The sequence below is a fragment of the Euprymna scolopes genome, chromosome 8 (genome assembly GCF_053919585.1).
Source record: "Euprymna scolopes isolate OS-2025 chromosome 8, ASM5391958v1, whole genome shotgun sequence".
Taxonomy (NCBI): Eukaryota; Metazoa; Mollusca; class Cephalopoda; order Sepiida; family Sepiolidae; genus Euprymna; species Euprymna scolopes.
In genome coordinates, this window is record NC_136489.1 from 71,386,972 (window position 1) to 71,404,078 (window position 17,107).

At 34.0% G+C, this 17,107-nt stretch overlaps 1 protein-coding gene across 2 annotated transcripts in view; it reads left to right on the forward strand.

Moving 5' to 3' along the window:
* Positions 1–17,107, forward strand: part of LOC145283605 (uncharacterized) — a 77,934-nt gene that overhangs the window by 10,121 nt on the left and 50,706 nt on the right. For both annotated transcript variants that reach the window (XM_080132544.1, XM_080132543.1), the window contains exons 2-4: positions 882–3,883; positions 11,403–11,554; positions 14,358–14,484. In XM_080132544.1, the coding sequence (XP_079988670.1) occupies positions 971–3,883; positions 11,403–11,554; positions 14,358–14,484 (3,192 nt within the window). In that variant the 5' untranslated portion in view covers positions 882–970. The remainder of the gene's footprint in view (positions 1–881; positions 3,884–11,402; positions 11,555–14,357; positions 14,485–17,107) is intronic.

Sequence of the window (17,107 nt, forward strand, 5' to 3'; positions counted from 1 at the left end):
AACAGAAACAACGTAATGAATTTTCATTTTCAGTAAAAATGGCAAAAGTGAATAAATAGGAAAAAATGACACTTCGACAACAAAAAAAGTAGGACCGTTCGAGAAAAGCCAGCTAAGCTCTTATTCTAGTTTAAAATAGGTAAGTCTCTTAGCTTGAGTTTAGAAAAAGTCCGTTTGGTTAGGTACAAATTCTGTAGAAGCAACAAAAAAAAAATTATAACGCTTTATTTGATAATTATTTTACCATAAATATTTGTATATAAAAATCTGGAAAAACAAAAAAAGACTAAATAAAATTTTGCTGCTGCCATATTTACCTAAATTCAATTTATTTTATTAAGTCTTAAAAATGGAAATTTAATTCAATGATTTAATCGCTGGTGCCCACTGCTTTTAATTTTTTGCACCAAAAAGATTTTGGTAATTTAGCAGAGAAGCCAACAAACAACTATACGAAAAATAAAAAATATACAAAAAATAAATGTTAATGCAGCCAATAAAAGTTAATTTTATACCTACCTGGCTCATTAGTTGGTTTTAAAATAGTTTTTATTGCTCTTTATTTAATCTCAAAAATTCAGTTTTTCCAAGCGGATTTGAAAAAAAGAAAAAATGTCAGCATCTTCTTTGGAAGAAGCAAGCCTCGTTCTAACTTCAAGGTTTACAGGTGCTTTGAATGTTTTTGGTATTTTTTACGAAAGTACCCAGCATAGTATAAACAAACCAACCTCCCCATGTTAAGAATGGCTTTAGGAATACCCCCCCCCACCTTGTAAGCCGTTCTTAACATGGAGAGGTTAGGGGTAAATAATCATTAAAAAATTATTTTCTATTTGATTTGCTATAATATTTAATCTGACTTTCTTTTTTCTTTTCCGCAGGTTGTCACAACTTCAAAATTGCAACTAAACAGATATAACCAAAAAATCATGTTTCTGTTAAACATTCTATTATAAAATCTAATTAATTTATGCAAACATATCTGAAAATCAAAGACTTTGCTGTTTATTTTTCTGATGATTTTATTTTCAGAATGACTTCAAGAAAAGAAAGAAAGTGGCTGTCGACTGAAGAATGCAAAACTATTTCAAATGTCACTGCTTCAAAGCCAAGCCGTAAAAGTTGGAGATCATGCCAGGCATCTTTACAGGATTCCAAACCTGCCATTAGAGCTCCACGGAAAATTTTACGTCTTGGACAAAATGACCTTAACCTGAAAGAAATATCTACACCAGAAAGCAGCAAAGATAAAATCAAGAATAGTATTTGTAAAACCAATTCCTATGATCCGATTCCTCACCATATTTTCAGAAAAGATCTGCAAAAAGAAGAAATCTTACCAAACAGAAAAACAGAACAAAATGACCACAAAAGATTTCTTTCTAAAAATGGAGTCCTGGAAACAGAAAAATTCTTAACAGCAAAGTCTAATGATATTGATGACATGAGAATCCCTGCAACAACTGATGTCAGAAAAGTGATCCACAAGCGTTTCTGTGATGATCGAACATTCAATGATTTTGGAAACTCGTCTAACTCTATATCTGTCAAAGATCAGCATTTAGAAAGTCCATACTCTCCTTCAGTTAATGCTCTGTCCTTAAACAATAAGGAATTAAAAAATGGTCAAAATAATAGCATTCTAAATTATTTGTTAGCTTCTCAAATAACAGACAATAATTCAAATGATGCTGAAAAGTCAATGGACACAGATCTAAGAAAAGGCTTAAAGAAAAGCCTTAATGTAGGCATGCCTACGGCAGACCGATTAATTCCAAAAACTGATTCAATTAGAAAAATTAAATTTACAAGCGAGACATTACATGCAGAGAAAACTATGAATCTTAAACAAAGATTTAATTGCAGCTTTGACTTTCGTACTAAATGTATCAGAAACCGTTCCGAGATTTCCAAAAGCAACCAAAACGGTTCTTCTGAAGAAATTCCACAAACAAAAACTTCAAAGGTTTCTACAAACTTTGGAATCATGACTGATGCAGATTTAGAGGAGTTTGTAGAAAACTTGAAAGAATTTCTTCAGACAAAATTTTTCAATCCTCAATACATGCAAACTGATCTCTCTAACAAACTGGACGAGTCTCATGCACATGACCGTAATTGCTGTTGTTTAGAGTGTAACAAAGTTAACGCCAATGGATCCGATCAGAGTCTTGATTCAAGGGAAATGTTCGAGATGGCACCTTTGATCCACCCTATAAGTTGCGATGAGACTGGTATAATAACAACTGTCAGAGTTGTTAATTCTATCACGGATATTGACAATATTCAAACACAAAACTTTGAAGAATTTTTTATAAAAGAATCTGCAGATAATAGTGAGCAAAACAAAGATAGATTCCCTTTTAAAGAAGCCATGCCAATAAAATGTAATGGTAGAAATTATAATATTGTTCAAACAAATTCAACTGAATCCAAAGATAATGAAGATTCTGTTCATGACCAACAAATTAATCTCTTTACTCAGTGTAAAAACAAAAGTGGCAGCTCTTCTATTGTACTTCAAGGAAAGTTTTCTAACCATGTCTTTCCCCTGAGAAGGGATACAACTCGGTTCTTATGTTCTAAAAATAACCGGCAAAACTTTCATTTAAATATACTTCCTCGATATTTCAAAGGAAAAATTTCAATTGCAGGTTTTAAAGGATTTAATCTGCGACGAAATATACTTGAGATTGAATCCTCTTTTTTAATGAAATCGTTTAATTTGAAATACTTTTCTCGATTCAGTCATTTGTCTGACAATTTGTTTCCTATTCATGCAAAAAAATATATTAGCAATAATATTGTAAATAAAGTTATGGAAAAAAGGGGCAAGTATAAAAACATGAAACTTGTGATCCAGAAAGAACTTGAGCCATACACTTCTGGCAACAAATTCCTCCTAAAAAATATAGAAAATTCTCTACGAAAAAATCAATCAGATTTTAGCAATGATTTTATTCACAGAAACGACAATTCAACAGAAATGAGATTACAATTAAAGAACACCTCTCCACCATCAGGAACAAGCATACAACAAAACAAAGCTATTACAAATGTATCTCTTGAAAAGACTTGTCTTCTGCCTGAATTTATTCCTGGAAGTCAGTCACACCAGAAAAAGATGAAGACCTGTAGAAAATATAAAAGCATCAACAATGTTGATCCAACTGAAAAAAGTCGTGAAGTCGATGATTTCTTTGAACAAACTTTGTTTGATGTAAAGCATGTGAAGGAAAAAAGAACACTTGGAGGATTCTCTTCAAGGACCATTTCCAATTACTTCAAGACAATAGAATCAGAATATGTGACACTAAATCATGAGAAGGAAATGCATGAATACTTCTCTGCCAATGTCCTGTCAGATGAAAAAGTTTCACTAGCCATTAATGATCAAGCAATCAAGAATAAGTTCATTCCAAGAGAAACATTAGATTGTGATTCTGAAACCATAAATATTCATGCTTTATCTTCCAAAACAATAACAGATCCCGGTTCTAAGGAAGTTAATCTGCCATCAGCAGTTTACTCTCCTCTGGCAACAGTCGTGATGCAATGTTTACATCATGATGTCAACAGTAATAATGATGGCTCCCCTTTAAAAATAGAAGCCAATGCGGCTACCATTGTCAATGGAGATTGGGATGCCATCTTGCATAAACATTTAGCATCTGAGAATTCATCAGCAAAGGACAAATTCATGACTCATCTTCTCGGTACTTCTAATCTTGTTAACAACAACAGCCCACTCAGTTCTAGAAAACAATCAATAGGTCAACCAGATGATGACTGCCAACGTGTATTTTCTTCTAAAGATGAAAACAAAAATAAAAATGAAACTCCTGCTCGGAAAGAAGCTTTTATGGATGATGGCACAGTCGAGGTAAAAAAACTAAAAGTATTTTCAAGTTTATTTTATGGATGTTAGGACAATTGAGGTAAAAAAAACTAGGACAGTCAAGGTTTTGTTTTTAATTTACATAGGAGTTACCACTTATCAAGGCCCAGAGGCCACTTGAGGATAAGGGTTAAAGAGTATACAGTAGCCAATGAGACAATATAGAAATCGTTAGTAGTGTAAATTTGATAAATTGGATTACTTAAGGCAAACGGCTCATCAATAACTTGTTTATGTTGGACTTGAAGACAACCATATTGTAATCAGCTGGAAAGCAGGTAAACGGAAGACAGTTCCACAAGTCTGCAGTTCTAAAAAAGAAGCTTTGTTCATGGAATCTACATTTAGGTTTAGGCACAGATAAAGGGTGGGGGAAATTATTGATAGTGTTTTCAGCTAGACGAGTGTTTCTCATGAAAGTTTGGCAAGAGGGGGACCATAGATTGGAGCTAAGACAAGCACTTGCCATGAAAATGATAAAGCAGAGACAGGCTTGCAACATCTCTTCTGTGAGAAAGAGGTTGCAAGGAAGAAAAAAGGGCATCCCCTACTAGGCTACAAAGTCTATTTTGAACTCTGTCAAGGCAGTATAAGGTCTTTCTATCCTGCCCAGATATGGCAGTATATGGTCTTTCTATCCTGCCCAGATATGGCAGTATAAGGTCTTTCTATCCTGCCCAGATATGGCAACAATACTCCATCCTTGGACGTATCTGGCTCTTATGTAGGTAGAGAATTGCATCAGCAGTGAGATATCTTCTGGATTGATAGAAGGATCCCACTATTTTTCCAGCAACTTTGGTAACAGATTTGATATACGTGTTCCATTTCAGATGAGGAGTAAAGGTCAAAAACTAAAAGCATTTTCAAGTTTCTTCTTTTCTTTATGGACATTCATCAACAGAAACGATGCGCCAATAACATTCAAGATGAGGACAGTAGTTCAGATAATACTATTGTATTCTGGATTAAAGTTTAATATAAAAATGTCAATGTTTGAAGCCGTAAATAAAAAAAAAAACGTATCCATTCTTAACCCTTACTATTAAGTCTGGGTGGCAATATGAAAAATACAGGGTGGAACGATAAAAGTGTCGCCCTAAAGAAAACAACACTACAGCCTTATTTTAAAACTTTTATTGAAAAAATCAATTCGGGTAACTTGATTATGTAGTAGAACTGACATATATTCAATGTAGCCGCCTTCAACCTCAATACAGATCCAGAACTGGAAACATGCCTTTTCCACTAGCGCCGATGGGAGCTTGGCAAATACTCTATGGATGGTGGCAATTAGGTTGGCTTTGGTGGTGTGGGAGGTCATGTTGGTGATGTTCTTGATGTATGACCAAATGAAGTAGTTCAGCAGGTTCAGATCAGGGGGGGGGGGAGAGGGTGTCAGTGAGAGAAGGGTACAAAATCGTAGTACTCCTTCTGAAGCCAAGCCTAGGTCTCTTTTGACTTGGGGGCCGGCGCTGAGTCCTGCTGCCATACTTAGGGTCTTCAAAAATCTGAGGTGGTATGATGTGGCCGTCACTTGAAACCACACCAAAGACCATAACATGGCTAGAAACTTTGTTTTCATCATCCTGGGCACATCCCTGTTATTTGTAGCAATCCAGCAATGCATTTTAAGGGTGCTGGCAATGGTCCTGTTGTCATAATTTGGATCAGTAGAGAGCATGAGTTGTACAGCGGCACGTCTCTGATCTCGCTCGTTGAACAGTGTGTCACTTTCAGACATGATAGAAGGCTCCTATCACTCTCAGGATTTTACACAACTGGTCAACTAGTAGATGGTCTGCAACAAAAATAGAAAACCGGTTTTCATTGTTCCACCCTGTAAATGAAAAATCTTCTTTGTTATGTTATTTGGATCTATTAAACTTTTAGGAACTGTTAAAGCTCAATTTTGCCTCAATCAACTGTATGTTTGACCTCCCTAATTATCAAAATACATTTAATACACTTTTGATCTGACAAACGTTGGACTTCACCTTCCAGGAAACCCAATCAAGGTACGTAGACTTTGATATATAAACCCGCACATTTGCGATGCTATTGCCACCGCCATTTAAATGAATAATTGTGGTTCTGTTCTTGCAAATTTATTGATGTCACTGCCAACTAATGACCTTTGAGATTTGGTTAAGTACATGGCATTTCTAAATTATGCAAAAATGAAAGACTAGAACTCAATGTTTATTTCAAGATGTTTGAATTTTAGATATTTAAGAATAGTTGCTGCTGCTGGACATCATTCTTTTTTTTTTTTAACATGGGGTCCACACTTATCAAGGCCCAGAGGCCACTCGAAGATGGGGGTTATTGAGTGTAGTAATCAATGGGATAATAGTAATCGTTAGTAATGGAAATTTGGTAAATTGGATTACTTAAGGGAACGGTTCATCAAGAATTTGTTTATGTTGGACTTGAAGACAACCAAATTTTAGTCAGCTGGAAAACAGGCAAATGGGAGAGAGTTCCATAGGCGTGCAGTTCTAAGAAAGAAGCTTTGTTCATGAAATGTACATTTTAGTTTAGGCACAGATAAAGAGTGAGGAAAATTATTGACAGTGGTTTCAGCTAAACAAGTGTTTTTCCTGAAAGATTGATGAAGAGGGACTAGAGATTGGTGGTCAGATGAGCACTTACCATGGAAATAACAGTAAAACAAAGACAGGCTTGCAACATCTCTTCTGTGAGAAAGAGGTAGCAGGGAAGAGAAAAGGGTACCCCCACTAAGCTACAAAATCTATTTTGAACTCTGTTAAGGCAGGATAAGCTGCTAGCAGTTCCTACCCAGATATATGAGTCAGATTAGTATTGCTAGCATTCATTTCCTTGATATCTTTCTAGTTAGAATTATTTCGAAAAAAACATTGAGTACTTACAGGAAGGACAATGTGAAGATTGTCAACATACCTAAGTGAAAGTTCCCCTGTGGAATGAGCTGGATTCAAATCTGACACATCCAGGTTGTCAGTCTGTATTGTTAACTACTTAGCCATCGTTGCTGCTGTTATTGTTTGCATGTTTTTATAAATATTACTGAAGTGTTGAAATTAAAGTTTTTAACTGCTGAATACTGTTTTGTGCACAAAAAAAAAAATCTGTTCTTTTTTACCTTTGATACACAAGTTACCTGGACAACAAAAAAAATCTGTCATTCTTTTTTCCACTGACACGCAAAGTATGTACAAAATGACCCTGAGTTAGCAAAAGAAATACAGGCTGTTTCTATTCTCAAATTTAAGATATGCAAATTAAAACACAGTCGAATTTGAACATATGTCGCCTTTTTGTGTCCTATCGGTTGAATTTCAAGTTTTGAGTGTTGCACACGCCACTCTTGGCTGGTTGTTTCTGTGACTGTTGTCACAATTACACATTTTCTGGAAGCAATTGGATCAAATTAAATTTTATTTTTCTAAACAACATGCTGCAACAATCCACCAAAAGAACTGATATCAATTTTGTAGAAAAAAAACTATCGATGGCAAAGAAACAATAAAGGGACTAACTTTACTTTGTATATTAGACTAGCCTGGGTGCCCAGCGTTGCCCGGGTGTTTGGAGGTGTATGTTGAGCAAAAAAAAAGTGGTAGTATGCAGGTAGGCTCGAACCCGTACTGTGAAGGAGCCAAAGAATGTGAAAAAAAGATATATCTTTGCTGTTGCACCCATCGGCACACCGGAAGTGACGTAGGTTTAAATTAAGGCTAGACAATTGAAAAGAGGGGATGACTTTTGAAAATATTAATGAAAAAAAGCAGCCCCTCCCTGTAAGTATGTGCCCAGTTGAGGGTGAAGGAATTAATGTTTTTGGCTAATTTTTTTATATTTGTCATCCGAAGAGTCAAGCTTCAAAATGATACCGATTGCATGAAAATCTGTTGTTTCTGTCAAAAGTTTTAGGCAGGCAGACATACATACATACTAGTGGTGGGACGATTAATTGGAATCATTAAGTGTTAGAAATGTGTATTTTAGGGGGAATTGGAATCGGAATCGCATCATTAAAAAATACCTTAGATTTACAATTCTTTTATTACGATTCTCTTATATATTTAAGTTGAACTGTTTGTTTGAAGTGAGATTAATGCTCTCAAAAATTTATGATAAAAACGTCATAGAACTTTTCATAACATATTTAATGATATACAAGAATTTTATTAACTACTTTAAAGGTAATCTTTATTTATCTTAATGAGTTTTCTTATTCCGTCACATACATAGGCGCTGTCTGTTTCGAAACTTCGAGGCCCATGATTAGTTATGTTTGCACTATTACAAAGGTTAGGGGCCGTATTGTTTTCATTTGTGAGCGAAGTTTATTTATGCATAAAACAGCCTATGTCAAGTCCATGAAAAAGTTGATGAATACTTAATCCTGAGAGAAAAAAGATTTTGCAGTGCTCTCATTGCCAGTAAATCATGTTAAAAATCAGTATTTTTAGTCTGGTGACTAAAAAAAAGGGGGGGGGCTTATCTTTTGGCAATTTTTTTTTTTTTTTACCAACACTCTTCCATTAGTAAATGAATGAAAAATCTCATTAGTGAATGAAAAATGTCTTGGCAACCTTTATATTTTTTAAAAATAAAACAAGCAAAGTCAAATTATTTAAACAATAAAAGGTTTAATAGAGCAATGTGCCCCCTCCTCAATGTAAATAGAGTTTTTGAAATGGTAAATGTTGGCATGTTACTTACAGAAAAACAGTTAATTAAACTACAGAAGCGCCTGTTAATGGAATCCCCCCCCAAAAAAAAGAACGAAAAACATAAAAATCTATTTGTTGCTTATGTTTTTGCAAACTGATCGTGAAAATTTTATTTTTTGATCAATTAAAAAAGCATTAAAAATTACGTAAGACAAAAAAAAAAAAAAAATGAGCCACACTTTTTTTTTTTTTTAACTTTATTAAAAAGTATCATGTAAGAAAAACACTACCAAAGGTGGTGAAATGGCACAAAATAGTCCAAAGTCTAAGGGTTCATACCATGCAAACGGTAAATTTGCGGCAAGTTTGATTATCAGATTTGTTGTCAGCGACCTCGAATACCTTTAAAAAACCAAATGAGAGTGGTCGGTGTTCTGTTGTAGCATAAGGTAACATTTACCAAACCAATTTATTTAGATTTAAAAAATAACATTATTGTTAAAAATATTTTTTGAAAAGTCAAATAAATAAATAGGAATCATTTGAGACAATTCAATACAAAAGGTTAAAAATTTAATCAAAAATTTAGTTATTTTTAAATTTCATTTAGAAATAAGAATATTCTAAAAAGTGGAATAAAAATCAGTTAGCGATTGAAGCTGAAAAAAAAAATGTTAAATTTTTAAGAGTTATTGAAGATAAAGAGAAAATAAAACAAAAAAAATGAATATCAAAAGATAAACAAAACATGTTATTCCCCTTGAAGTTTGATGTTATTGTATTTTTGTTGAATTAATTATGACTTCCTTTTTTTTTTAATATTTTTTTAATATATAAAATAACTCCTGAAATTAATTGTTATTAATTTCATGGTGCATGTTTAATTCATGGTTAAAATATTTGTTTTGACTTTTATCTTCAATGAAAGAAATTTTACGTAAAAAATCAAATTATTTTCGAAATTCCCTTAATTGTATTTCCATTTTTTCGCTACACAAAAACTTTTGATTATATAATGGTATATTTCAAAACAACAATTTCACAGGAATCGGAATCGTTAATCAAAATTTTCCTGGAATCGGAAAAAATTTAGGAATCGTCCCAACACTAATACATACATACGTACATTTAAACAGACAGGTGAGATTTATATAATAGATGGCAGGTGTTTTTAAAATTTAAAATAGGCTTTATTCAATTTCTATGACATTTGATAAAAATGTACCATATTTTGGGGTAAATTCGACAAGTCCGGGGTAATTGTGCCAACTAGCTAAAAGTGCTTTTTGGGCAACCACTCATATAAAGAGCACTTGTTTTCTTTTTTTTTTTTTTTACATAGGCATATCCACTTATCAAGGCCCAGAGACTATTTGAGCATAAGGGTTAAGAGTGTACAGTAGTCAATTGGACAATATAGTAATCGTTAGTAATGGAAATTTGGTAAATTTGTTAACTTAAGTGGAACAACTCAAGAACTTGTTTACATTGGACTTGAAGACAACCATATTGTAGTCAGCTGGAAAGCAGGAAAACGGAAGACAATTCCATAGGCATGCAGTTCTAAGAAAGAAATTTTGTTCATGGAATCTACGTTTAGGTTTAGGCACAGGTAAAGAGTAGGGGAATTATTGATAGTGTTTCCAGCTAGATGAGTGTTTCTTGTGAATGTTTGGTGAGGGGGGGCCATAGATTGAAGCTCAGTCGAGCACTTGCCATGAAAATAACAATAAAGCAAACTCGCAACATCTCTTTCGTGAGATAGAGGTTGTGGGAAAGGGAAATGGTCATCTCCTACAAGGCTAAGAACTCTATTTTGAACTCTATCAAGGCAGGACAAGTCCTTTCAAGCAGCTCCTGCCCAAATGTGGCAACAGTACTCCATCCTTGGATGTACCTGGCTCTTATATAGATAGAGAATTGCATCAGGAGTGAGATATCTACTAGATATTGATGTACTTCTTTTTAGTTGGTACAATTACCCACCCCCACCCCCCGGATTTGGTGCAATAACCCCAAAGTATGGTATATCTCCTTTAGATATGTAAAAATCTAGAAAATGCTGGTACTGCTTTTTTTTTTTTTTTCTTCAAATTTTTTTTTATTACTTTTGGAAAATTTACAATTATGTTTCAGGAACACAATATATTTATTAGAATTATAATAATTTAAATAAATTCTATAGAACATACTCATTTTAAAAAGACAATTTAGGACAGTAGAGACACGATCTCTGCATTTAAAAATTTTTATAAACAAAGCAAATAATGTACTCTCAAAAAAAAAATATATTTAATACATCTCCTTCAATCTTTTCTTAAAATAAATTTTTCCTATATTAATATATTGTGACAAAAATTCAAAGAACTCCGTTTTATTATGTTTGTTGATTGATGCCACTGTGACAAAAGTTAACCAGTGTCTACGCATAGGCATCCCTTTTGTTTTGGTTTTTTGTAGGGTTCTTGAAATCTAGTTGATCCCAATATTAATAAAGAAAAATACACGAGTTTGAATCTTCTTTTAATTTTTAGAATTAAGTTTTACAATGATTGCAATTTTCACTAATATTTAGAATCAGTGTAATTTTATGTAATTTAATTCTGATTTAAGTTAGAATTAGAGATCAAAAATTTGAAGGGCTTGGGGTAAGGTTCACTCTGGGATTCTTTTATAAAGAAAAAGATAAATAATACCCCCCTCTTCAAGACAGTTTGTATAGATAAGTGATCATTGTTGCCAGATTTCAGGTTTCTAGGGCTAAAAGCATAAAATATTTTGTGAACTCACATGTATCTTTCCTATTGATATAGACATTTTTTTTTGTCTCTTTGTTTCAGTTTAAGGATTCAGACTATTTGTTGGAAACAAATGATTGTAGATGGAATCAGGACGATGATGATGACTCCGAATCCAGTTCTGTTCTTTCTCTTTATGCTCCGTCAATTGCTTCTTTCTTGGATGAAAATGAGGCTGACAATTCTGATAAAATGTTTGTATGGATTATTTATAGCTACTTATTACCATTTTTAAGACTTGTTTTATCTTCAAATTAAAAAATATTCATAATAAAAATTGACTAAAGTTGAATTTCAGTTCTAAACATATTTTTTTAATAATAAATTTTTATAAAAAACATTCAAAACCTGTGAGCCATTGCCAATTATTTTGATTTAAATTGTTTGCTCATTCTTTTTTATTGAAAATTGTTGGTTTCAAATTGAAACAAATTGTACAGAATTTAAGTAAAAATGTTCAATTTGGTAAATCATTCAAGTACATAAAAAGCGAAAACTGACTCAAATGTTAACATAACTTATTATAACTAATTATAAACAAAATGGTATTTTCTATATTTTTGATCCAATCCTTTCTTGAATCCAACGATACTTTGCACAGTTATGCATGATTTTATCACTAATTTTCAGTTATGCATCTCCAACAGTATTTATTTTATCCCTGTTTAATGATAAACACATCTGGATATCGCATGCAAAGTTATCAATAACTTTAACATACTTTTAGAACTGCCCTGATTTTGATGTGATACCCTTCTTCAGTTCAGAGATAGTCTAGCATTGCTATTGATAGAGATGATATCCCATATATAAAAATCTGGGAGTTAACTTCCAATGAGTGTGAATTTCATTGAGGGTCACACTGTCTACTAATGAGACAATTACCAGTGTTCCTTATATTATTAAACAGTGATAAAATCAAGACTGTTGGACATTCACAATTTAAATTTGATGGACACATGAAGCATAGACTGAGGTTAATTTGTACTAAATGTGGTTACATTGCAAAAAGGATTTTCAATTTTATTAATGATTCCATAGATGGGATATTTTCATCATTTGTTTTTGGGGGAAGGGGGTGGAGGCATCACCCTTGACAATTATTTTAAAATGAATTGTTTCCTTTTTTAATACTTTTGTCTTTAATCTGTGCATGTGGCTCAGATTATTTTCAGTCTTGGAAGGAAATTCGAGAAGTAGGTAACCCTGATTGCTAAGGCTGAGTTTGATGCAGAGAGTTTGGCTTTGTCAGATGTTGACAAAATCACCTCAAGCACATTGATGATGATCAGGATAGATGACTTTCATCTATTCAGAACCTTATTAATCACCAAAATTCATGGGAACTAAGCCTCTGTTTTTCTGTTTTGGGTTTGATGGCTGAACATATGACTCATGTTTTCTATAATCCTTTTGCAGTGATTGCTGCCAGTTCTAAAGTCGACTTTAGTTTCAAAACAACTTACACATTTAAAGCAATTGAAGTAATAGTTTTTATGTGCAATGGTGGAAGCACGTTCAGGGGTTCACCATAGCTAGCTGTTCGATTTCTGTTGAAATTTCTGGAAGAGTATGGAGCTGTCTATGCCAATGGTTAACCAATCAATTAAGTCAGACGCTGCAGTGGATGTAGTCTTTTTAAACATAGTGTAAGGATACTTCTGAAACCATCCCAGTCAGCCATTGAGTATTGATACATTCTTCGATGGAGAGGAATATTTGGGGTTTTAGAAACTGCTGATTGGATTAAATATTAAGAAATGCATTGGAAGTAAAATTTTTGTTGGGACTGATCAAACAGACTTTATATATAAAGTAAAGACTATTGAGCACAAAAGGGAAAAACTGACTTTTAGATGAAAATGAACAACAGACATTGGTAGAAACTAATAAAACGCAATGCATTCGTCATAGACGATGGACATATGCTTACATACTCAGGAAAAAGGACTAATCTAACGATACATGCAAACTTTTACTTACAATATAAATAAAATATAGAAAGTCATACCAAAAAAATGCAGGAAACGTAGATATATTTGTAAACAATAAAAAAATGATAATATTCAATACTTTCTAAAGAAAATGTGTCTCTATGATACATTATGACATTTACAAAATAATTTAAAATATATTATTTAACATTTTGTTCAGGTATAAAATAACCCAACATGCTTTCAAAACCTATCAATTAACTATTTGACTAGTTTAGGTTAGTACATACCGCAAACAGTGTATTCTGGTGGCATTGTTTTCTTTGGAATGATGTCTCTGCTTGTTGCTGGTCAAGATTTTGTCTAGTAGAGATCCATTCTGATTGAGAATTATCTTTCTTGTTATCAAATATAAAGATAGTTGGATAAAAATTTATTTTATTATTAAATTTATAATTACATTTTGTTTATTGATAAAATACTTAAATGTTTCCATCTTCTTACAACCACATGATTTACCTTTTATTTTGTTTTTTTTTTTTCTAAAAAAAAAGAAACTCTTTTTACCCCAGACAAGGCATATTGCCATTTGGAATGTAAGGAGCTACTACTTAGGATCATGTCTGAAACTGCAAGGAATTGAGCATCAAGATGTCTGTTCACATTACATTTAAACTTCTGCAGGTTAGTACAATAGGCAGGAAAACAGGGAGGGAATTCCAAAATCTAGTTGTGCAAGGAAAGAAACTATTAGAGTAGAAGACTTTCCAGCATCTAAGGAGCTCAACAGTGAAGGAGATATTTTTGGTGGATGGTTTGAGAGTATGTCAAGGAGGCACAAATGCTATGAGTTCCTCAGAATATGTTCCCTTGTAAGGTCTTTGTTTTCTCTCTCTGTCACTTTTGTGAAAAGTAATTCTTTTTATTTGAATTTATTATCCAACATCTCACTCATTACGTTTGACTTCTGATTCCGGTGACAGTCATTTTTAATAATGGTCATCTCGTGAGTAAGATCAAGATATAATGTAACATCTCTTTTGTTTTGCTGTTGAAATTCCAGGTCAGCTGAAAATCTTTCATTTCAAGAAGAATGTGAAACAGAGTCAGGAAATATTGAAGCATCAACATTAAATAGCGTGAAAGACAATTTTATTTCAAAAAAACAATGTTCTCCTCCTAAACAACAAGTAAGTGAAAAACAATATTTTGTGATGTTTAAGGTAATTATACATTTTCATTTCAACATATGGCTATGTCCTATTAAAATACTGGTTCTCGTTAAATCATCAAAGTTAAGCAATGCAATACTGAACCTCCTCAGTATGTAGATGAGTGACCATTTTTGAAATATCATGTGTGGCTTGAAAACAGATGTGGCTACAAGAGTTATTTGCTTTAATACACTCAAGAAAGTTATGAATCCATCTCTCTTTTTCTTGAAGTTGATGTTGAAGTAGAGTATACTAGGCTCTCAGTCCTTGTTAGGGCATTTAATCTAGAAGGAAAACTTTAAAATAACATTAGCCCTTCTCAGTTTGTCTCAGAATTATTTCTAGTTGCTTTCAGTTATCTTGAATTTCTTATCATTTTTTAGGCTGGAAGTCTTTGTTGGTGTCTCCAGCACATTTTCAGGATTCATATCTCTGACTATGTCTCAAACGATATAATTCATGCATGATGTAAGCTTCCTAGAGAAATTACTTATCAGGAGGCTCCGATGGTTTAAACACTATATCATGCTCTAACTGACCTGATTCACGAGGCAATAGCACCAACACCGCTACTGGGATGGTGCAAGAAGAGTAGTGGTCAACAAAGGATAGGGCTCACAATGGTCAAAGCTGACTTGGAAGCTGTGGCCAGCACTTGCATCTTCGGTGTATGACTATGGAATATTGAATGGCTGAAGTATGCTGTAGAGTCAGCAGCAGAGAGACCTGGATGAACTGTCTTAACTCGGGATGCGGCAAATTCACTTGGAGCTGGCTCAATCCATTCCAGTTGAATGTCGTCACATACAAGTTCTTTATTATTGGATTTAAACAATGTTGGGTCAGGAGAAAAGCAGTTGTCTATTATGTAATCTCTGCTTCACTATAAATGATCATTTTGCAGTCATCTTTTCAGATGATATACATTGTTTTATATAGATTGTTTAACTGTGTTCATTTAAGATTTAGCAGTTTTTATCTGAATTTGTCAATCTTGCTATTTTATTTAATGATAATGACTCCTGCTTCCTCAAAATGCGTAAAATAATTTTCTTAAGTCATCACAACTTTTGATTCAGAAACTTAAAAGATTTCTTGTGAAAATACCTTGTTATGAAATAGACTGATGACATGATTTTTTTTTTTTTTTACATGGAGGTCACCACTTATCAAGGCTCAGAAGCCACTCGGGAATAAGAGTTATTGTGTGTACAGTAATCAATGGGATAGTGTCATAGTAATAGTTAGTATTGGAGATTTGATAAAGTGTCATTACTTAAGGGGGTGGTTCATCAGGAATTTGTTTGTATTGGACTTGAAGGCATCCAAGTTGAAGTCGGGAGGGAAAAATGCAAGTGGCAGAGAGTTCCACAGGCGTGCAGTTCTAAGGAAGAAGTTTTGTTCATGGAATCTACGTTTTGATTTAGGCACAGATAAAGAGTGGGGAAAATTATTGACAGTGGTTTCAGCTAGTCGGGTGTTTTTCGTGAAAGATTGGCAAGGGGGGACCAGAGAATGGAGCTCAGACGAGCACTTCCCATGGAAATAACGATAAAACGACAGGCTCGCAACGTCTCTTCTGTGGGAGAGAGGTTGCAGGGAAGAGAAAAGGGCATCTATCACCAAGCCACAAAGTCTATTTTATACTCTGTCAAGGCAGGATAGGCTGTTTTTAGCAGCTTCTGCCCAGATGTGGTAGCATTACTCCATCCTTGGACGTACTTGGCTTTTATATAGATAGAGAATTTCATCATTAGTGAGATATCTTCTGGAGCGATAGAAGGATCCTACCATTTTCCCAGTGTGTTCTATTTCAGATCAGGAGTAAAGGTCAAGCCCAGAAGCTTATCAAAACATGGAGCCTCCCCTAAACGAGAGCCATCCATCACAATTGATGCCAGATGGAGATCAGAGCGTTTATGATGTAATGATAGGAGCTTGGTCTTAGATGCATTAAAGGTAACCATCCACCTCTTCCCCTACTGTACCACGCGATCAAGATCTGAGGAGAGAGAATCAGAGAGAACATTGTCATTTACAGCCTTTGATGTGCTGCCATAGATAGTCGTGTCATCAGCATAAATGTCAACGAATGATTTTAGTATGTGTTTTGAGAGATCATTAATGTAGATCAAGAAGAAAGTTGGGCCCAGGATGGACCCCTGAGGGACTCCAGCATTAATACTGTGGGCCTTTGATTTCTGCCCGTCAACCACTACTCTTATGAGCCTATCAGAGAGAAATGATTTAATGATTGAGAAAACATTTCCAGTTATACTGTAGCTGGAAATCTTGTGAAGTAGGCCTTTATGCCATATCTTATCGAAGGCCTTTGATATGTCAAGAGCAATAGCCCTAGAAAGGAAGCCTTTGTGGAGAGATTCACTAATCCTATGAGATATAACCGTTAGCACATCTGCTGTAGATCTAGCAGAACGGAAACCATATTGCATGTCACTAAGAAGGTTATTTCTGCTGAGGTGGTTGACTACTTCTCTATTTAATATGGATTCGAACAACTTACTCATGACACACAGGAGACTTATTGGTCTGTACTGAGAGGGAGAGGACTTATCACCTGAATTCTTAAATACAGGGC